The 26,031-nt window shown below is 47.9% G+C and overlaps 9 protein-coding genes and 1 non-coding gene across 10 annotated transcripts; 2 read left to right on the top strand and 8 right to left on the bottom strand.

Moving 5' to 3' along the window:
• Positions 1-1,566: 1,566 nt before the first annotated feature.
• On the bottom strand, positions 1,567-5,167 carry BDQ94DRAFT_168142 (P-loop containing nucleoside triphosphate hydrolase protein; the record flags this gene model as incomplete). The annotated part of the gene is made up of 2 exons (XM_026770981.1): positions 1,567-2,084; positions 2,137-5,167. The coding sequence occupies 2 exons, from the start codon at positions 5,165-5,167 to the stop codon at positions 1,567-1,569; spliced, it is 3,549 nt and encodes a 1,182-aa protein (XP_026628839.1).
• A 132-nt stretch (positions 5,168-5,299) lies between these two features.
• Positions 5,300-5,646, bottom strand: BDQ94DRAFT_168141 (uncharacterized protein; the record flags this gene model as incomplete). Its single annotated transcript, XM_026770980.1, has 2 exons — positions 5,300-5,374; positions 5,428-5,646. 2 exons carry the CDS (start codon positions 5,644-5,646, stop codon positions 5,300-5,302), a joined length of 294 nt encoding a protein of 97 aa, XP_026628838.1.
• Positions 5,647-7,294: 1,648 nt separating this feature from the next.
• Positions 7,295-8,918, bottom strand: BDQ94DRAFT_125773 (uncharacterized protein). The gene is made up of 2 exons (XM_026763859.1): positions 8,562-8,918; positions 7,295-8,466 (listed from the first exon to the last, which is right to left on the bottom strand). Exons 1-2 carry the CDS (start codon positions 8,582-8,584, stop codon positions 7,419-7,421), a joined length of 1,071 nt encoding a protein of 356 aa, XP_026628837.1. The 5' UTR covers positions 8,585-8,918; the 3' UTR covers positions 7,295-7,418.
• A 365-nt stretch (positions 8,919-9,283) lies between these two features.
• Positions 9,284-9,363, bottom strand: BDQ94DRAFT_t88. The gene has a single exon. It is a non-coding gene; the product is annotated as a tRNA-Thr (tRNA).
• Positions 9,364-9,723: 360 nt separating this feature from the next.
• On the bottom strand, positions 9,724-10,801 carry BDQ94DRAFT_168139 (dihydroflavonal-4-reductase; the record flags this gene model as incomplete). The annotated part of the gene is made up of 2 exons (XM_026770979.1): positions 9,724-10,298; positions 10,360-10,801. The coding sequence occupies 2 exons, from the start codon at positions 10,799-10,801 to the stop codon at positions 9,724-9,726; spliced, it is 1,017 nt and encodes a 338-aa protein (XP_026628836.1).
• A 1,229-nt stretch (positions 10,802-12,030) lies between these two features.
• BDQ94DRAFT_157998 (uncharacterized protein) lies at positions 12,031-15,216 on the bottom strand (the record flags this gene model as incomplete). Its single annotated transcript, XM_026768852.1, has 8 exons — positions 12,031-12,507; positions 12,549-12,566; positions 12,648-12,680; positions 13,394-13,480; positions 13,710-13,733; positions 13,830-14,196; positions 14,256-15,033; positions 15,114-15,216. The coding sequence occupies 8 exons, from the start codon at positions 15,214-15,216 to the stop codon at positions 12,031-12,033; spliced, it is 1,887 nt and encodes a 628-aa protein (XP_026628835.1).
• An 833-nt stretch (positions 15,217-16,049) lies between these two features.
• BDQ94DRAFT_139296 (cytochrome P450) lies at positions 16,050-18,339 on the bottom strand. The gene is made up of 4 exons (XM_026765400.1): positions 17,816-18,339; positions 17,727-17,761; positions 16,863-17,675; positions 16,050-16,810 (listed from the first exon to the last, which is right to left on the bottom strand). Exons 1-4 carry the CDS (start codon positions 18,222-18,224, stop codon positions 16,289-16,291), a joined length of 1,779 nt encoding a protein of 592 aa, XP_026628834.1. The 5' UTR covers positions 18,225-18,339; the 3' UTR covers positions 16,050-16,288.
• Positions 18,340-18,819: 480 nt separating this feature from the next.
• On the bottom strand, positions 18,820-20,434 carry BDQ94DRAFT_139294 (40S ribosomal protein uS5). Its single transcript, XM_026765399.1, has 3 exons — positions 20,076-20,434; positions 19,641-19,898; positions 18,820-19,570 (listed from the first exon to the last, which is right to left on the bottom strand). Exons 1-3 carry the CDS (start codon positions 20,337-20,339, stop codon positions 19,313-19,315), a joined length of 780 nt encoding a protein of 259 aa, XP_026628833.1. The 5' UTR covers positions 20,340-20,434; the 3' UTR covers positions 18,820-19,312.
• A 211-nt stretch (positions 20,435-20,645) lies between these two features.
• Positions 20,646-21,930, top strand: BDQ94DRAFT_125741 (Mpv17/PMP22 family protein). The gene is made up of 5 exons (XM_026763858.1): positions 20,646-20,838; positions 20,892-20,946; positions 21,069-21,174; positions 21,285-21,590; positions 21,640-21,930. Exons 1-5 carry the CDS (start codon positions 20,828-20,830, stop codon positions 21,681-21,683), a joined length of 522 nt encoding a protein of 173 aa, XP_026628832.1. The 5' UTR covers positions 20,646-20,827; the 3' UTR covers positions 21,684-21,930.
• A 566-nt stretch (positions 21,931-22,496) lies between these two features.
• Positions 22,497-23,636, top strand: BDQ94DRAFT_125734 (translation initiation factor eIF 4e-like domain-containing protein). The gene is made up of 3 exons (XM_026763857.1): positions 22,497-22,798; positions 22,863-22,934; positions 22,996-23,636. Exons 1-3 carry the CDS (start codon positions 22,604-22,606, stop codon positions 23,461-23,463), a joined length of 735 nt encoding a protein of 244 aa, XP_026628831.1. The 5' UTR covers positions 22,497-22,603; the 3' UTR covers positions 23,464-23,636.
• Positions 23,637-26,031: the final 2,395 nt, after the last annotated feature.

Raw genomic sequence — 26,031 nt, 5'->3', positions numbered from 1 at the left:
ATACTTTGATATAGCTATAACATCCTATATCTGGGTATACGTATCATGCTTTGCTAGTCTCTCAATCGAAAAGTGCTTGGAACTCTCGTGGTTGATACACATAGCTTCACTTATACGGATACTAGACGAGACTTTTCGTCCTTTATGGAAGGGAACTTCGTCCCCAGATCGACAAAACGTTAGATGAGTAACAAAAATAAGGAGATGGAGACTACTATCTACTATCAGCTCAAATGTCAAGCTTATGGGTCCAAGATCCTATCTCTCCGAAGGCACTTGAACGATTGGGCACACTGATTATCTCTGTTTATCTGTCCTAATCTGGCTTCCAAACCGCATATGTGTTATGTAACGCATGATGGGCTACAGCTCCGCTGAAGGTGTCGTGGCCTGGTTAGGTCAAATGGACCAGGTAGCCTCTTGTCAATGATTGCATGCCATACATCAGCCCATGCGTCGAAGTATCTGTAGAGGCCTGGCGGCTGCTATTAAACGTTATGAGAGTGCATGAAAGAAGTTCGTGCCAGTCGTCACGATTCCTGTTTGAAGAGTTTTGATGTTGTACCATGAAATTCCCCACCAACTGGTTTGATAATTGTTCTAGCCATTTGTTTGACGATGATAAGCTGTTGACTAACGTCATGATAGATTGTTCTTCCCTCTTACGAGCAATGCTCCCTCGAGTATGTCACCTCAACCGATCTGTTCGGTCTGATCTGTTACGAAACTTCGCTGCTTCGATAGGTCCCACACCTCCTTCCTCTTTTCCCCCGGCATCTGAGGTTGTACTCTTGGGTTCTGTGGTGGTTCCATCGCTGCCCTCATCGACCAGTCGATCCAATGAGTGAGTTACGTATCTTGGTCCACAATGCTAGTTGTAACATCTCTTACCTGCTTGCCCTTTTTCTTGTATTGCCGCCCCTATACAAGTATTGCCATCCTCTCTTAGTTGAGAAGTTGAGAAATAGATTTCCTGTCTCCGGCAGCATCTCAACTTATCGAAAGGAATTAGCTGCTCGTTCCCTAAGACTACTTCTGACCGGCTCGGTATTGCACGGAGTCTTGCGTTGCCCGCGTCGTCCTGTATTGCTTAGCGGCTATCAGCTGCTTGTAGGGTTACGTATCATGAACGTGGACATACGATCGGATAAAGGCTCACTCAATACCTACCCACAATGACACGTCACAAACAATGATTCTAGACCTAGCATTTACCAAGCGCATCATGAGAAGCCGAGCACATTTGCTCTACAACTTGGACGGATGTTGTTCCTAAAGGTAAATTATCTGTGTTATGTGCGTTGAATTATCGACTATCTACTTGTGGCCCGTTTCAACTACTTTTTGCTACACAGTAAACCCAGTCGAGGTAATTATTGCATTAGCTATTACTAGGAATGTCAAAAGGTAGACTCAGTAATGTAGGTGATGATGGAAGTCACTAGGCCGACCCGCAGCCATTTTGCAACAACCTTGTCCCACTACCTAGATCCGCCTTTAAGCCTTAACCGCCATTTCAGTCCGACAGAAAGCATCGCTAGATTAAGCCAGTTCTCTCTACCTCGGTCACCACCGACTCTCGGTTTCAACGGTCTCCTGAGGTTCAATCGTCTCTTCTCCATCCGCTTCAGTAACCGAAGATGCGTGCCCGGACTCTTCATGACCCCAATCTTCCGCATCTGAGGACTCGAGTCTGATCTCATGCACCAAAGGTTCCGCATCTGGATTTCCAACACTGATCTCATGAACGGATGATGGTTCATTGGACGCTTCATGACCCCAATCTTCCGCACCTGGAGATTCGTCCCTGATCTCATGAACTGATGGCGAAACATACACGGCCCCAGCATTCTCAGACGATGCTTCCTTGACATCTGTACTACAACCGGCAGATTCCGACGTACCAGTTGGTGTTCGGTATTTCCACCAAGAAGTCAGGGACTTCCACGCAGTCTCCATCAGAGTAGCCTTGTCAGAAACAGTCTCCTCAGAAACAGTCTCCTCAGAAACAGTCTCCCGAGCATAGTTGATTTCCTCCTCTTCCACAGGTCTGACCCCCTGAAAGAGCTCCTCTTCTGTCGGACCTACAGTATATCAGTATATGGGGCAAAAGCTAACCGGGAATTTAGAACTTACACGTGCAGCTAATGATACTCCTTTCACTCGAGTACCATTGAGCGAAAGCGCAAGGGTAGGGCACATCATTATTTATCTTGTCGCCCAAATGGTTCCGCTGCGGGCCCTGAGGCATGCTCTTCGCGTCAGAGCCCACCCGCGCTGGCAGAACGTTTATCATCACCTCCGTCATCCGGCTCGTTCCGACGTTGCCGCGGTTGTTGTCGATCGTGAAACCCATCTCAGCGAAAGTGTTTGCGGAAGTGACAACCCAGTCGTAGATGATTACCTTTGACTCCTTTCCTTGCATCGAGTCGGTGGTAGCTATCTTCGGGAGCTCTGTCTTCAAAAGACCGCCCCGCTTCGATAGTGCAAAGAGAGTCTGACGGTACCTAACGACTTGGGCCATGTAAGGTGTGACGATAGTCACATCTTTTCCATTGTACCCACCGTTTCGGTAATTCTCCAGGACGAGCTTTAACACCCAGAGTCGATTGCCATCATTATAGCGACTGTGCGTTCCAGCCTCAACTTCACACGAAGCGTCATCTAGACTGACAATGACGTTGCCTAAGTCGATATTCGCATTTTCCACGCCGAGAACGTGTCTCATGGAGGTCAAAAAATTGCCATTTACGGTGATCTCGGTAGTTGAGGGATGGTCCTTCATCTCTCCGTTGTAAGTCCGGTGGTTCAGCCATCTCGAAAAACAAGGGCGAAATCGGAATTGTTCAGTCAATTTCTGTACAGGGTGATGCATGGCTATTAACCTCGCAGGAAAGGAAACGGCGAGCTGCTGGGCGAACTCGTTATACCGCTCTTTAGATTGCAACGATAGGACCATAGGCCGTAGTTGCCGCTCATCGCCACTGGTAATGAGGCCCTTGATGCTCGGTCCCGCCTTTAGCTTGGTAATTGGGATCCAACCATTTGACTCTAGTTCTTTTGTGTCTTCGTCCCGAATGACAAAGATCCCATTTGCATTTTGGCCGAAGTTTGAGGCAATGATTGGGTCCCCCATATTGTTGTTCGTGGAGACGATAACAGAAGCCTCTCTGATAACCTGCCGAGATACCTTTTTGAAAGCCAAAAGGGCCTTCCGCTTGACAACGTCGTCAAGTTGTCGAAATGTCTGCGTTTGGATCATCTCAGCGTAATGCCGAAGGTATTCGAGCATATCCGCTTCTTCGCCTTCAGGTTCGACATCACCGTCTTCAATTGAAGAGAATAAATCACCTTTGGACTTCAGCACTTGGTCATCGGACGGGAAAGTGTCGATTAGTTGTCGTCCTTCGGTATATGCTAACCGGAAAACATGTGCTTCCAAGGACTTCGCTGGGAGGCCGTAGTATCTCTTATCGCTGTCCTCCCTGATCACATCAAGAGTCTCCGTCATGCGAATCTGGCTTTCCAGAGGAATGAAAACAGGAGTGAAGTCCTCCTCTGCATCAGTCTGAACCTGGTGGCTTGCGGTAAACTCCTCTGCATCTTCTTCCACGGCATTCTCATCACTGTCCTTGGTTGTACGGGGTCTTCCATGCGTTCTGAACGCTCTCGATTCAGAGATGGGGCGGTAGACCCTGAGAGGACAAAGATTTGTACCAGTAATTTCTGCCCATTTATCCATAGAATCGCAAATGGCGTCTGCAGCATAGTGACTTGGAGCCGTAAATATGACATGGATCCCCAGGGACTTTAAAATTGACGTTATAGCAACTAAAACGAAGGTTTTTCCAGTGCCGGGATATCCTTGGACTAAAAGAATACCGTTAGGAAGCGCCGTGATCGACCTTATGCAGGCGATCTGACTTGCTGACCATTCGATGCCTGACTGCAGAACTGTCTCTATCGCACCCTGCACAATTTCAGACGGCAGATCCAAGCTGGAAAACGGATTTATCAGGCGTCTGGCGCCAGCTTCTCTATTAAGAGAGACATAAGAGAATGCTTCGAGATGAGAATCTGAATCCGACGTGCATAAGCGATTAATTCCATCGAGTTGCCTCTGTGCGCCCGACTGAGGGACAGAGATCTTCAACTTGGCCGGATAAAAGCGAGGCCGCTGTCCAACGTCTACAGCAAATGAAGAATAGAATGATGTGTTGGCTCCAGGGATCAAGAACAGCACGCCATCTTCGTAAGGCAAGCCGAAGATGTTGTGGATCATCACTCCAATGCATTTGACGTCCCCGACCCTCATCATGTTCGGAGGGCGGAATTTGATTTGGACGGCAGTATTCTCACGGGGCGTCCAGTGTTCGATCCCGAGGTTCTCTGGTATATTGAGCCGCACCAGAGCCAAGACTGTAGAGGGCTTAACAACCAAAAACGAGACACTGTGTTGCTTATCCGAAACATTCTCCGCAAGTTCGGACTCCCGTTTCCATTCGAGAAATGAGCCATACGCCATGATAATCTGGTTCTCCTCACGGGTCGCGAAAGAAGTTTGAGAGGGGAATGGCACGAGACCATTGCTTTCGCTTGCGACGATCTGTCGTTTTACGAGTTGTCCCCACTGAGTGATAGGGTTTCCACGTACGTCCCTATAGGGGGCCAGAATTGGCTGGGTCACCTCAAAGAAATCACTAAACTGGCGAAAGAAACGTTCCTGCTCTTCAGTTTTGCGCTTTGTGCGGGCGTTCTGTACCTCGTACTCGATATATCTCGCATTCAGGCGGAAGATGGCACGCTTCGGGGAAGTATTATTGTTGAAATTGGAAGCTAGATGTCTAGCATACCAGAGCAGTTCTCTGTCTTCCGCGTCAAGGAATCCAGCATCGAAGTCAAGGCCGATACCGATACCACCGTTGGTCACGATCCGCACAACGATATAACTGTCCTGCAAAGGAACGTCGTCTTTTCGTTCATTCTGTTCTTGGCGGCGGTTTCTCCTGAACTCCTTTCGAGACCTGTTATCCATCTGATAATTTGTGACATGAGCGTGAGCGTGGAACTCAAGAAGAGCTTTGTGGACGATTTCCGAATCACGCTGAACGGCGAACTCAAGGACGAGCTTGCGAGCAAGATTCGCACCACAAATTTTGGACCTCATGTTGACGCCTGTCTCTTTGTGGATCCAGGAATGCGGGAGATACTTTGGGGTATGGCGCCCATTCGAGTCTACCACATGCAGAAGAAAATGAGCGTTTTTCCATTGACAGCCGTTGAACTCTTTCGCAGCGTCCTAATCCTTCGGCTGAACCAGAATGAGCTTCTGGGGGTCTTCTTGTTTCTTGGCTGCCGCAGTGCCAGAAGGTGCCTGGACAATCGTTAGTTTGGTATTTAGTTATTTCGGGTGCTACTACTACTCACCACATCGCGCTGGTAGACGAACTGGCTGAACTCGTCGTCGCCCGGTTCGTACACCTCATTGAAAGCAGCTAGCTGCAGCATAGGCCTCTGATCTGCGGTATCTTCGACCTCATTGAAGTCAACTGCATACTGTGCAGTCGAGACGTTGTCGGAAGTACCCACATCATCCGCTTCCAAGTCAGAGCTGTTACTGGAGACAGGCACGTCCCATTCAGACATTATGACTGCCTAGAATGCGGTTAGCTTCTGATTCTAATGCAATTCAAAGTAACCAGAGAAAGTAGAAAGATTGTGGCACAGAGTTTAGAGCTCAACTGAAACTGCCTGAAGCCGACCGCTGAAAGTAAAGGAAATTTTTATACTTTACCTCGAATGATGCTCTTAACAAAGTGATAGAAGAGAAGCTATCAAGACGAGAGCTGCCACTTGAGCAGGATGAAGGTTGTGACGAGATACGACAAAAATTGGTTGGGAGGTAAGGAGGGGCGACACGGTGATGAGGTAGGAGTTGAAGGATATGGAAAAGAAGGTAAATGGGTACGGTTTAGAAATCGAGGTGATGAGAAGGCCTAGTAAATTTAGAGTGATCCGACCTTATCGAGGATCTGTTTACCAGGCTGGAAGAAGGAAGCGCGTCATGGGATGTTAGGGGAGAAGAAGGTTGAGAGATGAAGAAGTGAGAAACAGATTTGGAGGAGGGGGGGGGGAGCTGATATAAATGAAAACTCAGGTAAACAAATTCAATACGGGGCAGCCCCTACTTCCTATAATTCACGAGGTGTTACTCCCAGTCACCGGGGCCACTGAGTGAAATCTCTGCACGAGGCTCAGTGAATTGAGCAACTCCAAGGTTCAGATGAGCATGAATGCAGATAGCTTCCCTTATTTTTTTTATCTGGCTGTTAGATGGATATCTTCACTGGGTACAATTAACAAATCTCTAACGACTGGTACAACAGTTTAAGAGAATATTGATTCGAAAACGTAGGCACGTCCTGGTTTACCAGTACAGGGGAGGTGTGTGCTTCACTCTATGTAGATAGGAATCCCTGAGTAGTATCGGGATTTCCCTGAGCTGTAAGTAGTACTTGATCCCCCAAAATTCATCCATAAAGGAATATTCCATTGTATACTGCGGAATTTCTCAGACCACAACTGCTGTAGCTTTTTATAGCTTCAGTTTGGTGGGTTGACCTTCCGCTACAAGAATTATTCTGGACTGGCAGGATGATGCTTATATGGATGCCGAGGTATATGTTGGCCAGAACCTAGACTAATCATCCCTTGACAGCGTGCTCAACTCTGGTATTATCATCATTATAATTACTTGATTGTCCCAACTTTCAATGGCTTTCATTAGCCAATTTGCCTATATGTAGTTGATTTCAATTAGTGGATTAATATCGCTTATAGAACCAGCGGGTTGTCGTTCAGAGTCATCTGCTTTTCCGCATCTAGCTCTGACTTCCGTCTGATATATTACGTCCGGGTTAGCGTCAGGAGTAATGAAGCGATATATCTGCTTTCAAATTATCGTGTGAGTCCGAAGTTCGAGACTCGGCTACACACTGCAGTATTCGAGAAAAGGGTAATAGTCACAAACATCCATTTACAGGAAGAGCTAGACGCATCTTTGATCGCTTGTCCCGGTCGACAAGAAAGGGGAGCAGTCGCAAGCATCAAAGCCTTTCAAAGAGCGATCAAGATGTCAACAACATATTATTATGGCATAACTCCAGTCATCAAAATTTGTGATGTTGCTGGCTAATTTCCTATCGTAGTTATGGGAGATCCCAATATCTTGTGCGGATCTTTCTACTTTTTATATATGCTACACGTACCACTACAGTTGGGAAGGCCATCTCGTAAGGAATGACTAGCTGATATTTATTGTCCTATCTTGAAAGCAAGAAGAATAAAGAAAGAAAGACAGCAAGAAATGGAGAAGCAAAACTAATCTAAGTTTTCAGCGTAACGATGGAAATATCACATCAAGTCTTGGCCAATTCTTGTAAGCCAGAAACAATCCACTTGCGGTTTTCGTTCATCATCCACTTGCAGAGCGTCTCTAAACCATGTCGTGCCGCATATAAGTCTTCCATTCCACAGAGGTGCCACTTTTTAATAAGAAAGTGCTCGTAAGTAACGTTCGGATCTCCTGGGCGGCTGCTCGTCCAGTGTCCGAAAACGTTCACATCGCTGCGATTGATCGTAGCCGTAAGTACTCGTACCTTCCCGTCGAACTTGTCGGCTTCGTCGTTTTTTCCGCAGGCCTTTTGGTAGAGATTTCGCAGAGCTCTGAGCATTAAGGCGGCCATGTGGAGGTTCAGGCGAGGGCCTTGCTCTGCGTCGATTCTCATCTCGATGGAAAAGAAGGGAAGAGCAAAATTTGCATCCTCGGCTATTGGGAACGCGAACTTGAGACTGTCTGGCAAGATGTTGAAAGCAGGTCTATAATTTCCACGTATCAAATTCCACTTATAGCCAATGATGATGTCCGGGTCTGGTATACTGAGAGTTCGTAGCATTGTCTGTCGCGTTTCAAGAGGCTCGGTTTTGAAATGCATCGATGCGTGATAGTTCAACTCCGACATATGAATGAGCCATTCAGTGACAAAGAATGGCATAGATAAGCTGAAAGCAGCCAGACCGACAGCACGATCCCTATTCAAGTTTGCATGTTCAAGAGAATATTTGACTTCTGTAGGTGCTGTCAACGTAGAGGGTAACTCGTAGTCTGGTTTGCGTTCCGCGTATGACGGAGGAATTTCCTGCTCGAGGCTAATATTACGGCGTAAGAGGGCTTCTCTGTATGCAACTCCATCCGCATAAGTGAGGTTCCTCTTTTTGCTGGCGACTGGGGAAGTCATTTGGAGATCCATATTCGTTAATGGAAATGAAGGAGAAGACGAAGGGGTTGTTATGTCAATTTCAGGCCAGTGAGCGGGATGGATATTATTGATATAGTTTAAGATGCGTTGTTTGTGATAACTCTCTGGAATATGACTAGAATCCAGCTGGTGGAGAGGGGGCGTGGGTCTTAAAGCATGCATGTTAGCTATCCAAGGACTAAATAGAGAAGGAGCAGGCACAAAAGTGGAAAGTGTCATGAGAACGGCGAGTGTTTGCGGTACCTTTCGCCACTTGGAGAAGCCATCGCTATTATAATAAATAGCAAATTGTGGCACTAGCAATTATGTAGTCCCAAGTTGAGATCTGTTCGAGGGACACCGTAGGTCAACAACTGAGGTCAGGTTGTACGAGTGTTGGGCAATGGGGGAGATGATAGAATGGTTCGGTGCAGAAGAGTGAGTTTGTTTGCGAGGCAAGAGACAATCAGAGCTTGAAGACCGCGAACTTATCGAGCGGCTTTACAGAGATTGTTGGATAATCATGCACCTCACAAAGAAGATGGATGAAGTTTAGCGGAATGAAGTTTCTAGCCACAGCTCTTGTGAGAAAATGCGAAGTGTATGAGGTAAGTATGAGTGTGGTGTCATCTGATTACTCCATTAGTACGTGATACAATGATACAGCCCACCTTCCTTTCTCTTTCAGGCAACCATACAGTAGTATTAAAGGGTTGTTCGGCCTCCCAGAATGACTACTAGTTTTGTCATACTATCGCATGATGATTATATCCTTATCCCTACATGAGAAGTTTATTTAATAGACCGACCCAAAGATACTAAATCATACTGTTAGTAACTTAGTATAGGACATTAGTATATACATCACTACTAGTTCCGCCTCCGTCTGTTAAGATTCCAGCAGAAACTGCTGTGACTTGTTTTTGTGTAGTTATTTGTCCATAGCCAGCAAGAAGTTTCAGCAAAAACAAAATAAGACGGATGTCTGCACCGGATGGGGATTGAACCCACGACCTTCGCATACCACCAATACGAGTGCGACGCTCTACCACTGAGCCACCGGTGCTGAATTAGTAAGCATGGTGGCGAATTGATTTTCATCAGCCTCTCCCTTACTTATCCACCATCCATCCAGTTGTTGGCAGTAGGAAATGCGTGGTGTTATCGCTATTTGTGACAGAAAGATGAGAATCAGCCCACTTTCTTAGATATATACATCTAAGGTGGGAATACTCTAGGTAGTACGCAACGCACCCCGTGGGTCATGATCCCACATGGCGAGTTGTCAATCTGCCGGGGGATAGAACCTTCCTCGGAGAGTAGTTAGTGCTATCACAAGTCTTGAACTTCAACGGTTTCACGAACGGTTCTCAGAAATACAAAAGTGCCACATCTGACCAGCTATCATGCATGATTTACAAATCCTTTACAGAGAGGCAGCAGCTTCCCTCAACTTGAGCTGCTGCTCCAGTACTGCCTCGACCATCTCATCCTGTCCCCTCCACTGCATACCTAATATCCTCTCCGCAGCTGTTGTATCAACCGTCCACCCTCCTTCGATCGGACCCTTCAATTGACATCTGACAGAAGGGAACTTCCGTCTCACCAGGTCCCCTACCCGTTCCCATGATCCAGCCGGTGCCGACAATATGAATTCCGTCCCAGAGACAATATCCGTCTGCAGCGCCCGCAAGTGTGCCTCCGCCACGTCCCGCACATCCACCCACGCGTTCGGTATCGTTGGCTTTCCAGAGTGTAGGCTATCCCAAAACATCGCGTTTATTCCATCCATCTTCTCGGGTGCTTCTTGAATTAGACTCTCGCCGAGGACGAAACTGGGGTGGAAGGTGACAAGGGTAAAGTGCGGGTTCTGACTGGCCAGGAAGTCCCGTGTGGCTTGATGGGCGGATATCTTTGAGATGCTATATTTGAAACCATGCCCGAAGGGGCCTTCGAGCAAGTCTGGGGTTAGGTCTATGGGGATGACCTCATTCGTGTTGTCTATAGTATTTGTTAATCAGTATTTCTTTGGATCACTGTAAGGATGCGACGAGATATTCACCTCTGACAAGCACGTCCTTCTCGCAAAGAGACATAGGAGGTGTTAAAGCTAGTACTGATGATACAATAATCACTTTTTTGATCCGAGGGAACTCTAGCGCGGAAAAGAGGACGGATTCGGTGCCTTTGACAGCCGGATCGATATACCCTGTTTGCAGGTCGGAACCGGCACCTGGCATTGGTGAGGCCAGGTGAATAAGGTGATCCACGCCGTCAAGAGCAGGTTTGAATGCATCTCGGACCGTGATATCAGGAATGATTATAGTCTCGATTTGGTTGTTGAAATCCGGGTAACGGGCCCGTAGAACGGCTTCCTGCTCGGGTCTGCGGATGCTTAGTCGCACTCGGTATCCCGCCTGCAGGGATACGAGGGCGACTTGGGAGCCGATGAACCCCGTCGCGCCGGTGATTAACACAAGGGGAGGAGGGGAGGGAAGCGACATGTTGCGTGGGTTTTCTCGGACACTTGATGGATGTTGTTCTAGGGAGACCGACCCTTTTCATAACACCTTCGAGCTACGAGGGGAAGAAGAAGCAATCCTACCCAGATAGATGTACGGCAAATATTCGGATCATTGGTGTCATCAGCACCATCTACTAAACTAACTAACAACTAGTATCATGTCCTAACGTTCCTCGCTCGGCTTAGATCACTAATCTTCATACAAAGTTAAAGTGGATCCCGATCGATTAGTGGTCGTCGATCCAGTCGACCCAAATATCTGTCCAATGGTAGGACACCCGGTGATCGGCTTTTACTTTCCATGCCGCTTATGAATCAATCAGTCTCCAACGTCCTATTGACACTAATCTGATCAGCTTCCCGGTCGCTTTATAGCTACTCGTGGCCAAACGCGCGGTGCTGCGGAGCATATTAGTATAGATCGAAAGGAATAGGGCCTGATGGGCTCCAGCAAGGTGGTTTGGGGCATCTGGATTCCTCAACTACTTAGCCACTATCATTTCTATCTATCCGGCATCCCACTTCCTCCCATCCAGCCTCGGCCTCGGACTGGATCACGCATCAAGAGAACTACTTACGTATCTACCTGAAACACGCAAGAGAGCGCAATTCTCCGGCCCCCGGAGAAGCCACCAACTTTGATTATCTCAACAACCCATAGGACCCAGCAGATTAACCTCGAGATGAGGCAGGTGTTGTGGATCGGGTTCAACTACTACTAATCAAGAAGTGACAGAAGTCGCGGAAACTTTACTTTGATAATCAATCTTCCTGTCATGCTAGCCGATTCAATGGGTACAGATTGAGATAGTATACCAGTAGATGATCTATAGACGGCGGTTATTGATTTAAAAAACCACGGCGTCAATATGATATACAGGTATGCTCCATGAACTTCAGAAAGTGTTGCTAATGTGAGCCGAATACAGTAAAATCTTCGAGTTAGATTACATCTCTAAAATACTAAAAAGATCTAATTCAAATTGTAGAGAGAAACAATGTAGAGAGTGGCCTGAAGCGAAATGGTAGGAGCTACCAGGAAGCTATGGAACATTGTAATATTGTAGAACTTAGAACGGCCCGTATAATCCCCTAACAAACAATCAAAGGGCAAACAGTACCATATACAGTCTATCAACCTCCCTCTATATGCCAAAAGAATACCTCATCCCCATGGACCAATTTCTGCATCCTGAGTTGGTCCAAACACTAAGCGCTTTCCCAAGCGACCGGCTTGTTCTCCTTTGCCCATAACTTCTCCGCATCACTTCCAAACGGAGGAGGAACGATTCCATTAACCCGCCATAGTCTCCTTTCAGTCTCATCGACATGAAACTCCCAGTCATAACCTCTATCAGCAATATGAGGCTTCAAGGCTTTTTCAATCGCGTCGCACGTATTCTTGTAAACGTGGTCCTCATTTTCGAGCCGAACGGCAATGTGGTCGGCAACAATTCGAATAAACGGCTTCTCGGTTCTGTTTTCAGCGCCGACCCAGGTATCTCCGGGGGGAAGCTTCATAAAATTGATGACAACATAGAAGGCAGGAAGGCCGATTCGAGTGTAGAGCTTTGTGATATCTTCCGTCAGAGCTTTTTTGGAAGCGGTGTCCTCGAAGGTGCCGGAGGGGTGGTAGATGAGCCAAAGGGGCATTTTGAGTATGTGGTTATAGTTAAGCCGGAAACTCTCAAGTAGGAAAAACAGGGATGATTGGAAGAAAATAGGACGCAGATGTAAGATGGCGACTAATATACCTTATAAGTTTATAGCTAAGCCCATCCCAAGACAAAGTTCCTTTCTCCATATTACCTCACCTGGTTTCTTACGTGACTCTTGGAATGCCCTAAAAGCATACCCACCTATACAGCTACCAATCTTTATCGGGTTTTACATGATATTTTGAAATGCCGACAGTAGTATACTAGTTAGTGAGTTTCCGGATACCGATACGGCTGCGGCAAAAAGTGTGGGGTTGGTCGGATGGATCAGTAATCATTAGTACCGGATAGATCAGTAATCAGATAAGGGCTTACAGCTCGGCGTGGTCTGAAATAAACTCCGCGTGGTCTAGCACTAAATACGGAACAACCCTTTTCCATCTTAACCATGATGAGGTCTATTTCTTTCATAAAAATTGCATATATTCAATATACTAAAAATATGCACATTTTAATCTTGCACTTAAAGTATTTAAAAGAAAAAGACTTCCTAATAAAATACCCTAATAAACACCCTAAATACCCTTAAATCCCTAAATACCCTAAAAATTCTGATATATAGCTTGTTATAGGCTCATCGTGGTCTAAAACTAAGAGTCTTGACCACGATGAGCTTTTGCCAAGAACAGGCTCGGAGTGGTCTGAAATAGGCGGTGAAGTAACTGGCAGAATATTAGACCATGCTCACCTTTTTTCAGACCATGATGAGCTGCGACCCGATCAGATAACTACAAGGCGCCCTGGTTAAATTGCGCATAGATGAATGGATGAATAGATATACTAACCGGCGGCAGAGTTCTTCGGCTTTCATCGAAGCTATTTGCCCTACTCCATTGCTAATTATTGTGATGGACAATGATGTCACACCTACCGGCCTTACACTCGGGGCCTTCGCACAAGCAAAGGAACCCAGGCAATTGCACATCCTCCCGGGAGGAAGTCTCGATCGATGAAAATGCGCCGGCACAGGTCATATCCTTAAAAGATCATCTAGGAGAACGGGGAAACTACACTGATTATTGCTGATCATCTTATGTATCTCAATTTGCTGGAATGGAAAGCCATCTACATATTCAGCGTTCATATCAACATAAGAAAGAGCGATATGCATCCTCAATCGACTATCACATCAATCATGAATCGTCTCTCATCGAAGTCTCAAGCAAGGACTAGACCATCAATCAAATGACTATTCTGCAAACCGTCAATACATCGACCACACAACAAAACCAGGAAATGAAAGGTAAACTCACTAAGCGACTCCGGACCGGTATACGGCTTCTCACTGACCTTCTTGCCTCCTTTCAGCTCAATAACCTTCAGTTCGGACGACAAATCAACCTGTCTGCCAGTAATCGCCTTTTCCTGCATCTGGCGCGGAAAATCCACCTCCACCTTTTTCATCGGCTTGCAGAGCCAGAAGCCCGCATCCACGCAGTAATCCTTGAAATGGATTCTCTGCAATCTCTTGGCGTCAAACCAATGCAGGAACGGGTCCGCATCGACAATGAATCCAAAGAGAGTCAGTGAGCGGATGGATAGTTTCTGGCGAGTGCGGCCCACGGACATGGCACGCACTTTGGCCTTTTCGATGACCATCTTGTCGAGGTATTCGGCTTGGCCGAGCTTGTGGTCAAGTGCGCCGGTGCCGTCACCGCTGGTGATGGGCTTGCTGTTAGTAACTAAATGCGATGGGGAGGTGGAAGGGATGCTTACAAGTACACTGGTTCCGCATACTGAGCCTTGTTGAGCTTCCAGCCTCCCTTGATGTAGGGCCAATCGCCAGTCTTGCTCTTGCGGATACGGGGAGGCAGGGCCATGCCGAGTTCCAGTTCCTCAAGGTCTATGTTCAACCAGGCGGCCTGCCAGATGTATTTCTGGTATGACTGCATCATGCCAATAATCTTGAGACTGCGGAGGTTGCGAAATAGACAGAGAGGGGACATCTGCTCGAGATCAAGCATGATAGGTTCCGGCTCAACTTTGCTGTCGGTTTTATTGTCATCGTCACTGATGTTCTCCTTGTTGTCCAGGTCGCTAGGCCAGAACACGTCAAGTCCAAGCGCGTGACGGTCATCAGTGAGACGCTCCCAGGTCTCACCGCCGCGGAACTCCAGGAGAGGCTTCTCCGGGGTGGCTTCATCGGCAGATAGGAGCTGAACAGGCTCCACTTCGGTCTCGGCTTCAGACTCCTCCCGCATCAAGTTAGCCATTCTGTATAGGGCGGAGCGGATAAGCGAGCTCGAACGGCTGGATGCGACGCTGGATCCTCGAACGAGGGACTGGGAGCGCGTGCGAGATTGCGAACGAGGGCGTCTGGAAAGTTCAGCCACACGAGCTGTTGCTAGGGGAGTGCCAGTGAATGCCGCATCGTTCATGCTGAAGCGACGGCTTCTGCGTCTGTCTGTGTCGGCGCTGTTGGCAGCAGGGGCATGAGTGTTTCGCTCATGTTCTTGGTTGAATGGGAATCTTTCGTGCAAGGGCTTGTCTTTATCTGGATAGAGAGAGTATAAGGTAGATGGTGAGGGGTACGGATCTCAGCTAAGGAGAGAAGAAGGTAAATTCAATACTGACCTGCTTCGATGCGGTCGTGAATGGGCTGATTGTAAGCTTCAGCATCTTTCCAGAACTCTTCTCCAAGGAGAGTAGCCTTCCAGTGATCCGGGTAGTTCTCCATCGTGAGCCGTTGGTATCCGCCAGCAATGGAGCTGTGGTGGAGAAGACCTCAGTTGAACAGATGGTTGCTGCGCCGAGATCTCCTGTGGAGAATCAGGTGAGGAGTGGTGAAAGTAAAGAAAATGAGAAAACAACGGCGGCAAGCGGACGAACACATATTGTTGCAGCCAGGAAGTCATTCACTGATGCTGAGAGTGGAGTAGCTCGGCGTGTGTGCACAAGTAAACATCTCTTCTTTGCTGCCGGACAGACAAAACCGCCTCAAACATACTTGCTTCATAGAGAAGATCGACAAAGGAACTACACAACAAAGACTTTCACCAGACACAGCTTGCGCATACTCCATTGTCAGCTGCTACAGTTTCTTTATATACACATTATCCCTGTCAAGCTTTGTTGTGGCTATTTTTCCCCAGCCTCAAGATCCTGAACACCATGGACGGCTTTCTCCAGTTTCATCGCTATAATTACTACGATATTCCAAGCCGCTTGGATTCTACTATTAATCCAGACATCACACAACACACCCTGCAGCCACTATTTCTAATACAACATATCTCACTATGTTTCCAGAACCCACTGTCGTCAGGCCACAAGACCAGTACGTTATGTCCCATATTACTATCGATAATACTAACTGGGATGAGAACGTCCAAGCCTCAGGGATATTTGACGAGGTGACATGTTCGAACATGGTACCTACCTACGCGAGCGTGAGCGCACCTGTGCGGTCAAATCGTGGCAACCCAGTTACTTCTACCACCACCAGCCTCTTCGGTATCACCACGTTGCAATACATATAAATTCGCAAATGCGATCTTTTTGATATGCAACACAGACACCACCCATTCCCATCAGTTTACTGCACAGAGACGAACTTGCTACCGAATCTACAATGAGTGCCGACATCGAAATAAAGGAGGATACGTAAAATACACCGGGCCAAATGGTATATCATCGCTATACCAAGATGTGCACATTTCCAGGATTTCAATGTACACAGCCAGATTGGATAGTGTCATTCTGCTTTATGCCAGCCAATCCTCCATCACGCATCAGCTTCTCCAAACACCTCATCTCCTTCGGAAAAGAAGCGGTACTTCCTCCCCCATAGCCAAGGTTATAATCGAGGTGCTTTGGTTCAACACTCTTTCAGCATTGATTCTGCCCTTTTCACTGCTGTCGGCCAACTCGATGCGGTACTGTCGGAGAACTGTCGTAAGCGCAGCAACAAATTCGACCTGCGAGAACTTCTTTCCCAGGCATGCGCGGAACCCATCGCTAAATGGGATATAGGCACCTCGGACGGGTTTATGGATAGTAGGATATTCCAACCCCGGGCCAGCGAGTCCAGGTAGATCGGCGTTTCTGGCCAGGAAGCTACCCTTGTTGCGCGCATCCCACCTCTGTGGTTGAAATAGCGTGGCGTCGTCCCCCCAGTATTCTTCAGAATAGTGAAGACCATTCGTATTCAAGTTTATGTAGGTGCCTGGTTCCAAGACGTAGTCTTTGCCGTCGTAGTGGATGACGCTCGGTGAGTCCCCTGTACATTTTGGTATGGTGATAACCGGAGGGTAGAGGCGCATCGTCTCGAGCTGAATTGCAGTTAGCTTGTCACCAGTTATACAGGAAGGACTTTCGGCGTACCATCACACAAAGAGGGGTGACGAGCTTAGGGAATGCATCATCGTAGTTCCAGTCCTCAATATTTGGCAGTTTATCTTTGGTCGCCTCGGCTATGCCGTTATGTACCCAGTCTTGAACATTTTGATGGAGAGCAAGCAGTACCAAAGCAAATCTCAAGGTTGTTGCTGTCGTTTCATGCCCAGCAATGGTAAACAAATGCATATTGCTGATGATTTCTCGGTCAGAAAGACCTGCGTCCTTGGTATCCCCAGGCTTCCTGGAGATTAACATGCCTTCGATGAGATTTGAGGGATTTTCTTCTCCGCTTAATCTGGACTCTGTGGTAGTAATCAACCTCTGTAGATACTTGTCTAGATCCCGGTGAGCCGCAAAGTCTTGCTTGAAGAACGGAACCAACGGTCTCGGGACCCATTTAGGTAGCATGTTGTTCGCCAGCGCCATGGTGGGGATGTGCAGATTCATATAAGCCACTACTGATCGGAATGTAAAGTCGAATCCTGTCGGTGGGGTGGGACTGTCCCTGAAAATGTCCTCCGGGTTCTTGAGCGAATCCTGAGGCAGTAGCTTGAAAGGCGCCTTCACTCCAAACCCAGCGCCCGAGAGCACGTTCAGGGTAAGCTTGTGGATGTCGTCCCTAGTACTTTCCACCGTAAATCCCGATCCACGAGTGGAATCTAGAGGGGACGCCTCCGCCCATTGCCCGATCATGTCCTGTGTTTGTTGAATAGACTCTTCCCATACCAGGGCATTATTCTTCTCATGGAACGTGGTTGCCGTGTATCGACGGTGGTGAGACCATTCTTTGTCCTCACACTAGACAAGTCAGTCCACAACCTTCCTGGAATTGCGAAAAGTGGTACCCACCGTGACGACATTAGGCCCATACATATCCAATATGCCTAAGATACCATTAGCATCCGAGTCTGTACAACTGATAAGGGTTCGAGACTCACGATATAGCTTGACTGGCTTTGGAAAGTCCTGTCGGGCATTGACGATCTGGCAGACCACAGAAGCATCTGCAACGCTACAAAAAACACCCCGAGGATTGACCAGCATGTAGACCTTCCCGTACCTCTTCACCTGGCGATTCCTGACAGTCCAGCGATAGGTGCCGACATTATCGTACAGGAGATCGCCCATCCATTGTGGAAGACAATACTCTGCAAGGAGCGGGAGTAGCCAGCCGAACAATATTATGAATATAATGCTGACGTTGTACGGGGACGCAACATAAGGAAGCTTAGTGCGCTGCGCTTTGCGAATATTTTGGGCGAGGTTCCAGATGTAATCAAAAACAACCAGGCCAATGAAGCCTAAGACGAGTGTGTACGCGATCATCGCACTGGGAAGCCCAAGCATCGGGCGGGTATTCGCGTCAGCAGAACTTTACTTTGCAGGAACGAAGGAATCCCTGGATAATAAATAAGCATCAGCTCATCGACCGGCGATTCCCTCAAATCCCGTCGGATTATTGTTTCCCCCCTAATAAGCGCCAGGTTGTCAGCGGCGCAGCGCAGCTGACATGTGCTAAGCTTGAGTCGCACTGACTTTGAGTTTAAATGAGTAGTCTGTAATACTCTCCGGCGCTTAGCGAGATATGAAGGGAGACTTCAGGAGGAAGGTATACCAACCTGAAGGTGGTCAATTGATGGTGGTACCAACAGAGGCAAAAGGGAGGTGACATGTCTATCAACCCAGTAACTCCATGGATCTCGGACTGTCTTTGATTGGCAGCTGAAGGCGTGGCTGCAGGACGCACGGGAGATGGATCATGCGCCACGGGTTCTGCAATCTGCTATCGTTTCATTCGACAGTATCTAGCGAATGAGAATCCGTCTGTTCTGATTGCATAGATTGCAATTGACTCGGGTGCAGAAAACGAGAAGGTACGGGGAACGTCGGCTGGTTATCGACATTGTTGGTGGCTTGGGGCGTAAGATAGATAAGCAAGCAGTGGGTTTGGGCGGAGCCATATGCGGAATCTGGAACACAATTCAGGCACAACTTCTCCACTACATTGCTTGAGACCAGAAAAGTTCTGTCCTGAACTACGTCACTACGATAATCTGGAAAATCGCAGTCTAGAGAGCAGCTCCTGTTCGTCAAATCGAGCACTACGTCGCATGAATCCCTAATGGAAGGCCTGGCCCATCCTACTATACCCTGACGGTGCAGGCGGTGCAATGCAGGAACCCGTCAGCCATCCGTTTCAAGTACTGTCGGCTTGCCGTAAGAGAGCTTGAATCGACATCACGTTGTTTCTTCTTGTTCACTGTTCCCGTGTTCATTACATCCATGAATACCGTATATAGCGTAGCATAGCGCGAAAAGTCAGGATTTGCCGGTACTGCCGATCCTACAACCGAAAAAGAGACTTTTGAAAACCCGTAGGAAAATAGTTCGATTCAAAAACAATCATGCAAGGTTATTCCCATCATAGCACTATCCTAGTACTTCTTGCCCTGACGCAGGACATCACCGAACTCCTCCAGAGGGCTGCGGATGAGCTTAGTCTCCTTCCAGAGGTTGGGGGTGAGGAAGCCGTAGGTGTTGACGACGGCAAGGAAAGTAGCCTTGAGAGTGTTCTCGAGGGTCTTGGTGGAACCGGAAGAGCAGGTGTAGGCGTCCTGGACACCGGCAAGCTGGAGCAGACGCTTGACAGCGGGGGAGGCAACGAGACCGGTACCACGGGGAGCGGGGATAAGCTATAACCGGGTTAGCATATTGGCCGGACGGAAAAGCGAAATCGATGATCGAAAAAGAGTCGCGACATACTCTGACGGAGACGGAACCACACTTGGCGCTCTGCTTAACGGGCAGAGAGTGAGGCTCACCAAGGTTGGTACCCCAGTAACCTCTACGGACGGGGAGAACGCTGAGCTTGGCGATGGTGATGGCAGCACGGATAGCGGTAGCGACTTCCTTGGAGGTCTTGATACCGAGACCGATGTGACCCTCGGAGTCACCGATGACGACGACGGCCTTGAAGCGGGTACGCTGACCGGCACGGGTCTGCTTCTGGACGGGTTTGATCTAAATTTTCCAGCCGTCAGCACCTCCCATTTTTTTTTCGATATATCCTTTTTGATCCCATCATGTCTGCAATTCCGATCCACGTATCAATTCCACCCGCGCATTCAATCCTATTTCCCGCGCACAATCGTAGATCTTCCTTGTCGACAATTCGGTAATCGGGCGATCGGTTCGTACCTTCATGACCTCATCCTTCAGCTTGGGGAGGAAGAAGTCCACAATCTGGTACTCCTTCACGGGCAGGGAGTGCAGGTAGATCTGCTCCATGCTGGTGATCTTGCCAGCCTTGACGAGACGGCCGAGCTTGGTGACGGGCTGCCATTCCTTCTCCTGCTCCTTGGCACCACCGCGACGACCACGGCGACCACGGCCACGGCCACGGTCACCACCACGGTCACCGCGAGAGCCGAATCCTCCACGTCCACGGGGAGCGTCAGCCATGTTGGATATATATGGCGATTGAGAAAGTCGGGGGGGAGAGGTAACGGACGGGAGGTGTCGTTGGGGTTGTCGACGTCGAGGTTGACTTTCTTCTCGCTATCCACAACTGTTTTGGCACCTGGGAAATTTCGCTGGCGGGTGCGCTAAGCGAGCCCGCAGCCCTGTGCCCTAAGGTGGCCTCCCGATTAGGTAACCCGAACGGGACCCCCCATCCCGTATCATCATGTGATAAGTGGATTATACCCCATTGGGAGCTGTTATCTTCCAATGATTTTGCTTTGTTTTTTCCATTTCAATCCCGTTGATGTTCTTATCGGCGGTCTGGGGTTCTGATCCAATTACTTGAAGTTATCAGAGCTCCCCTTTGGGCCCTCTTCTGCTCTTCTCCAACTATTTACAAATCCGGGGCACTGGGATTGTTGTCTTCATCCCCTATTATTTGCATTAATTAGTCTCACTAAATATATAGTCGTATTTATTCTTTGATCATGCTCCGGTGGTATGTCCCTATCCATCCTGATGATCAATATTTCCATCGCTGATCAGGCACAGGTATCAAGCGAGGTTGGCCAAGCAGCCTATCCTCACTGCTAGTGTGACGAGTGCTGTAAGAACTCCATTCTTCTTTCTTGCAAATCAAGATTCATTTCCTATCGTACTCTCTATTATCTAATGTCAACCCCGACGTAATACCAATTTGAGCTGACCTTTATTTCCCATGCGGACTAGCTGTTGTTTGGTAGTGGAGATGTTCTAGCCCAACAACTAGTCGATCGTAAGGGATTTGATAAGCACGATCTGGCAAGAACGGGACGCATGGCCCTTTATGGTGGAGGTGAGCTACCATATAATTCCTTGTCAATCTAGGATCTTCTTTCTGCCCTTGGAAGTCCTGGGAAAGCCTTCCTCCATACAATGGGAAGTGGTCAAGCTAACATATAACAGCGATCTTCGGGCCGGCTGCTACCACCTGGTACGGTGTCCTCCAGCGTCACGTCGTCCTGAATAACGCCAAAACTACCCTCATTGCCCGTGTCATCGCGGATCAATGTGTCTTTACTCCCGCACACCTTACTTGTTTCTTGTCCTCCATGGCTATCATGGAAGGCACCGATCCGATTGAGAAGTGGCGCAATGGTTTCGTTCCCAGCTTCAAAGCAAACCTTGCGATTTGGCCTCTCGTTCAAGGAGTCAACTTTGCCATCGTGCCACTTGAGTACCGCGTGCTTTTTGTCAACCTAGTCGCTTTGGGTGTGTATTCCGGCCTTCTACTAATATCGAATGATGCTGACGCCATTAGGCTGGAACTGTTTGTTGAGCTTGATTAACAGCGGTGAGAAGTGATTTTGATTTTCAATACCCTGTCTGTTGTAGACACTCTTTGCAGATATCCCTACACTGTCCATAGATACTAGATGTTTTTATTCGGTCCAATTGTTTATCTCTTGAATTCTGATATCTACGGCATTTTGCATGTTATATAGACTAATTCAAGGGTACTAAGTACTACTATGTTGTTTGGGATCATATGACACTAACAAGTTACTGGTAGTATGGAGTTAGTACTGTAGTTGTGTGGTTTTCATTGTTGTTCGTCAAATAGGCTAGTCGTAAGCAGATTGCGGATTTATATATTTCAAAGTTGTAGTAGTATTGTAAGTAACCGACAGTAGCACTACTAAGTACTACTTGCTCTCAAAGCTGGACTAAGTAAATCTCGGTAGTGTGAGAGGGGATTATCGATGAATAGCCTGTAAAATAAAATTATCTCATTTAACTAAATAATAACTATAAATAATATGCCATGATGTCGACAAGATGGCATTCCCGGCGATTAGGGCTGGGGTTGGGCAGCGGTTAGCCTATGAAAGCACTGCAAAGCGGCGTGGCCCAAAAGGGTAAGGTTCCAATCGTGTCCCCAATGCGGCTTTCTCCAAACCATCAAAACTTCAGGTTGTGATTTTCTGTCGTCGCCTCAAAGAATCCACCCTCTATCACGACTGCTCTCGCCGTGATTCTGCCTGGAGCAGACGACTCAACTTCGCGTGAACCGATCGCGCCACTCCTTGCTCCTACTCTGAGCCTGTCACCCCCCAGCTGCGCCTTCCTCCGCCAATCTCTCCCCGACACAAAATTTGCCATCCGCGCTATTTTGTCTCTTCCCCTCCGACACGACCGCTCTCCCTCTCATCACCACAATCCCGCCGCTGCATCCTCTTCAACCACCTCTCACTTTCCCCTCACTTCCTCACTCAACTTTCATAATGGCCGCTGTTGCTGAGAACGGCCACGCGCCCGTGGCTGACGAGAACGCCGCCCCCGTTGCTGCCGCCGTCGAACAGAAGGAACAGACCGAGAAGACGACTGTCACAGTATTCCACGATCCCGAAAACTTCAATGTGAAGCATCCTTTGATGCACGAGTGGACTCTGTGGTTTACCAAGCCCCCTAGCGGCAAGGTACGGATTCTTGCCGAATCAGACGCAGCAGTGGATCAAACAACTAACCTTTCCTGTGCGATAGGGCGATAACTGGAATGATCTGTTGAAGGAAGTCGTGACTTTCAACTCCGTTGAGGAATTCTGGGGTATCTACGTATGTGTTCTTTTTTTTGCATTCACCGAGGAGACCTGCCCGCTAACCAATGCTTCCATAGAACAACATCTCGCCGACATCCGAGTTGGGCCTCAAAGCAGACTACCATCTCTTCAAGAAGGGAGTTCGTCCCGAGTGGGAAGACCCCCAGAACAAGCACGGAGGCAAGTGGTCATACTCTTTCAAGGACAAGCGCTCCGTGCCCATCGACGACCTGTGGCTGCACGCACAACTGGCCGCTATTGGCGAGACTCTCGAGAACGATGGTGACAACGAGGTTATGGGTGTTGTTGTGAATGTACGCAAGGGCTTCTACCGTGTTGGTCTGTGGACTCGGACTGTTGGCAAGAGTATCCCCGGAGACAAGAACGGTCGCACACCCGCACAGGGCAAGGAGATCCTCGAGAACATCGGCCGGCGCTTCAAGGAAGTCCTTCGTCTCAAGGAGGCTGATGCCGTTGAGTTCTCGGGTCACACGGACAGCGCACACAGCGGCAGCACGAGAGCCAAGGCCAAGTACACTGTCTAAGGTATATAACCTGTGTGTGCAGCTCCATTTACGAGGTATTCATTGCGGATCTGTTTCTTTGCTACGGAATAATGGGAAGTCTTTGTGACGATGGTTGATAACGAATCCGAATGGACCGGCATGAGGAAATGCGCGTCCGACTTGCTTGCATTTGCAGTTACAGTGGTGGTTCGGTCATAGGCACTGATGGCATGTTTCTTTCCCTCAGTACGTATTTCTGACGAGGTTTATACCATATTTCATCGAGTTATAGCTTTACGCCTCTAGTGGCCCACAAAATAACGAAAAACACTCTTAAAACATCTTATTCTAGTGCATTCTCAATAGACATTCAGCTGCTTCTGGCTCAACTCTTTCCATCTTGTGTGCCTAAAACTGACAACCATCTGGGATAGGGATGCACTTCATCGAGCTGACTTGATACTGACTTGATGCCGAACTTGATGCCGGACTTGATCGACGTAACCCTGGTGTAAAACGTTGACTCACTGGAACTTCGGCTTTCCTACTTATCCACGGCTCCCAGATGGATGAGTTTTCATTTGGTCTACTGTGATCCGTCTGATGGAACGTCGATCTATTCTTGGGGCTCCTGAGGCGGTCCAGTTCGGCCCAGACTGGACTGATTACCTGCGCTGAAGTCACTTTGCACATCCTGATTCATTTGCTCTAATTATATCGAGCTCTGACTTTTTCTCAAGCTTTTTTTGAACTATACACTGATACCTCGTCTCGGTGTCATCTGGACGACTATAAAAAGGGGCCGCAAGTCCTGCTTGTCTCCTGGAAAACCATCCCTCCTACAACTCACTCCTCCTCACCTATTCTCTACTCTTGCTCCTACTTCCTCTTCTCTCTTCCCCTTATTCTTACTCCTACTCTTCCTACTTTTCCTACTTTTCCTACTTTTCCTTTCACTCTTATCTTCTATCCTTATTCCTACTCTTCTAGTCTTACTCTTATCCTTACTCCTATTCTTATCTTATATAGTCTTATTCTTATTGCTTTCTGCTTGTTTGTCTGCTTGCTTTTGCTGGCGTTCTTTGCGTTCGTTTGAATCGACTCGCCTTCTTACCTCCTTTGCCTGCCCTGCTCGTTCTGCTTTACATGCTCGGCTTTACTGGTTTGTTCTGCGTTGAGTTGCTCATTCTGCGTTTCTCGTTTTACTGCCTGCTTTCATTACTCCCTGCCTGCCCCATCCTCATCTCCTCTACCGTCTCCCACTCTACCCTGCCCTCTTCCCTACTATCTCATCTCTCGTCACCCGCCCTTCTTTTCTCTTCTCTGACCTCCCATCCCATCCTCTCTCCTGCCCTTCTCTTCCCTTCCCTTCCCTTCCTTTCACTCTCCTGCTACACCTTCGTCTCCCCCACCGTCCCCTCCCCTGCCTTGTCCTACCTTCTCCTAACCTTCTCTGCCCTTCCCCTTCTTTTCCCTACCCTGCTCTGCCTTGCCTTTCTCTTGCCGTTTTCTGCCCTTCACTACCATTACCCTCCCCTTCCCCTCCCCTTCACATTCCCTGCTTTACCCTGCCCATATCCTACCCTGCCCTCCCCTTTCCCTGTTCTTCCACTACCCTGCCCTGCCCTTCCCTGCCCTGCCCTGCCCTGCCCTTCCCTGCCCTGCCCTGCCCTTCCCCTGCCTTGCCTTTCCCCTGCTTTCACCTGCCCTGCCCTGCCCTACCTTGCTTTGCTTATTCTGCGTTGCTGTTTTCTGCGTTGCTGTTTCTGCGTTGCTGTTTCTGCGTTGCTGTTTCTGCGTTGCTTGTTCTGCGTTGCTTGTTCTGCGTTGCTTGTTCTGCGTTGCTTGTTCTGCGTTGCTTGTTCTGCGTTGCTTGTTCTGCGTTGCTATTTCTGTTTGTTCAGCGTTGTTCAGCTTGTTCATTACTCTTATTCTTATCCTTATTCTTATTAGATAGTCTCTTATTCTTATTTCTATACTTATCTATTCTTATTATATAGTTTCTTATTCTTATTAGGTAGTCTCCTATTCTCATCCTTTCTATTCTTATTAGATAGTGTCTTATTCTTATCCTTTCCTTTCCATTTTGTCTCCTTTTCTTGTTTCCTTTTGTTTTTATTCCTGTCTTTCTACTGTTTTTTCTAGTCCTTGATTTCCTACTTTCCTACTCTCTTGCCTTTCTGCTCTTCTGCTTTCATTTTCTACTTCCCAGTTTCATTGCTTCTAGTTTCTTGTTTCCTATTATTTCTGCTTTTCATATCTTATTCCCCATTTCTTAATGCCCTATTTCCTTGCCTCTATTCCCTATTCCCTATTCCTCCCCTTCCTCCCCTTCCTATACTTCTTCCTAATTTCCTTGCTTCTAGTTTCTTGTTTCCTATTTCCTATTCCCTATTCCTCTTCCTCCCCTTCTTCCCCTTCTTTTACTTCATGCCTACTCTCCTGCTTTCTGCGTTTCTGCCTTCTTCCCTATTCCCTATTCCCTATTCCGTAGTTTCCTTGCTTCTAGTTTCTTATTTCCTATTCTCCATCCCCCATTCCCTTCTTTCCTTCTTTCCTTCTTTCCTTCTTTCCTTCTTTCCTTCTTTCCTTCTTTCCTTCTTTCCT

This window comes from Aspergillus welwitschiae, assembly GCF_003344945.1.
Source record: "Aspergillus welwitschiae strain CBS 139.54b unplaced genomic scaffold BDQ94scaffold_8, whole genome shotgun sequence".
In the NCBI taxonomy this organism is placed as follows: Eukaryota; Fungi; Ascomycota; class Eurotiomycetes; order Eurotiales; family Aspergillaceae; genus Aspergillus; species Aspergillus welwitschiae.
Note: the sequence above shows the minus strand (reverse complement) of the source record. Positions and strands in the feature narration are given on the sequence as shown.

Bases quoted from the DNA above. Each gene is read 5' to 3' on its own strand.
- BDQ94DRAFT_125773 (XM_026763859.1), bottom strand. From the start codon at position 8,584: ATGGCTTCTCCAAGTGGCGAAAG. The intron at 8,467-8,561 runs GTACCGCAAACA...GCATGCTTTAAG, and splicing joins GCTTCTCCAAGTGGCGAAAG to ACCCACGCCCCCTCTCCACC.
- BDQ94DRAFT_139296 (XM_026765400.1), bottom strand. From the start codon at position 18,224: ATGCTTGGGCTTCCCAGTGCGATGATCGCGTACACACTCGTCTTAGGC. The intron at 17,762-17,815 runs GTGAGTCTCGAA...ATGGTATCTTAG, and splicing joins AAAGCCAGTCAAGCTATATC to GCATATTGGATATGTATGGG. The intron at 17,676-17,726 runs GTGGGTACCACT...TGACTTGTCTAG, and splicing joins ATGGGCCTAATGTCGTCACG to TGTGAGGACAAAGAATGGTC.
- BDQ94DRAFT_139294 (XM_026765399.1), bottom strand. From the start codon at position 20,339: ATGGCTGACGCTCCCCGTGGACGTGGAGGATTCGGCTCTCGCGGTGAC. The intron at 19,899-20,075 runs GTACGAACCGAT...TGGAAAATTTAG, and splicing joins TGAAGGATGAGGTCATGAAG to ATCAAACCCGTCCAGAAGCA. The intron at 19,571-19,640 runs GTATGTCGCGAC...ACCCGGTTATAG, and splicing joins GTGGTTCCGTCTCCGTCAGA to CTTATCCCCGCTCCCCGTGG.
- BDQ94DRAFT_125741 (XM_026763858.1), top strand. The intron at 21,175-21,284 runs GTGAGCTACCAT...AACATATAACAG, and splicing joins CATGGCCCTTTATGGTGGAG to CGATCTTCGGGCCGGCTGCT. The intron at 21,591-21,639 runs GTGTGTATTCCG...TGACGCCATTAG, and splicing joins TGTCAACCTAGTCGCTTTGG to GCTGGAACTGTTTGTTGAGC.
- BDQ94DRAFT_125734 (XM_026763857.1), top strand. From the start codon at position 22,604: ATGGCCGCTGTTGCTGAGAACGGCCACGCGCCCGTGGCTGACGAGAAC. The intron at 22,799-22,862 runs GTACGGATTCTT...CCTGTGCGATAG, and splicing joins CCAAGCCCCCTAGCGGCAAG to GGCGATAACTGGAATGATCT. The intron at 22,935-22,995 runs GTATGTGTTCTT...ATGCTTCCATAG, and splicing joins AGGAATTCTGGGGTATCTAC to AACAACATCTCGCCGACATC.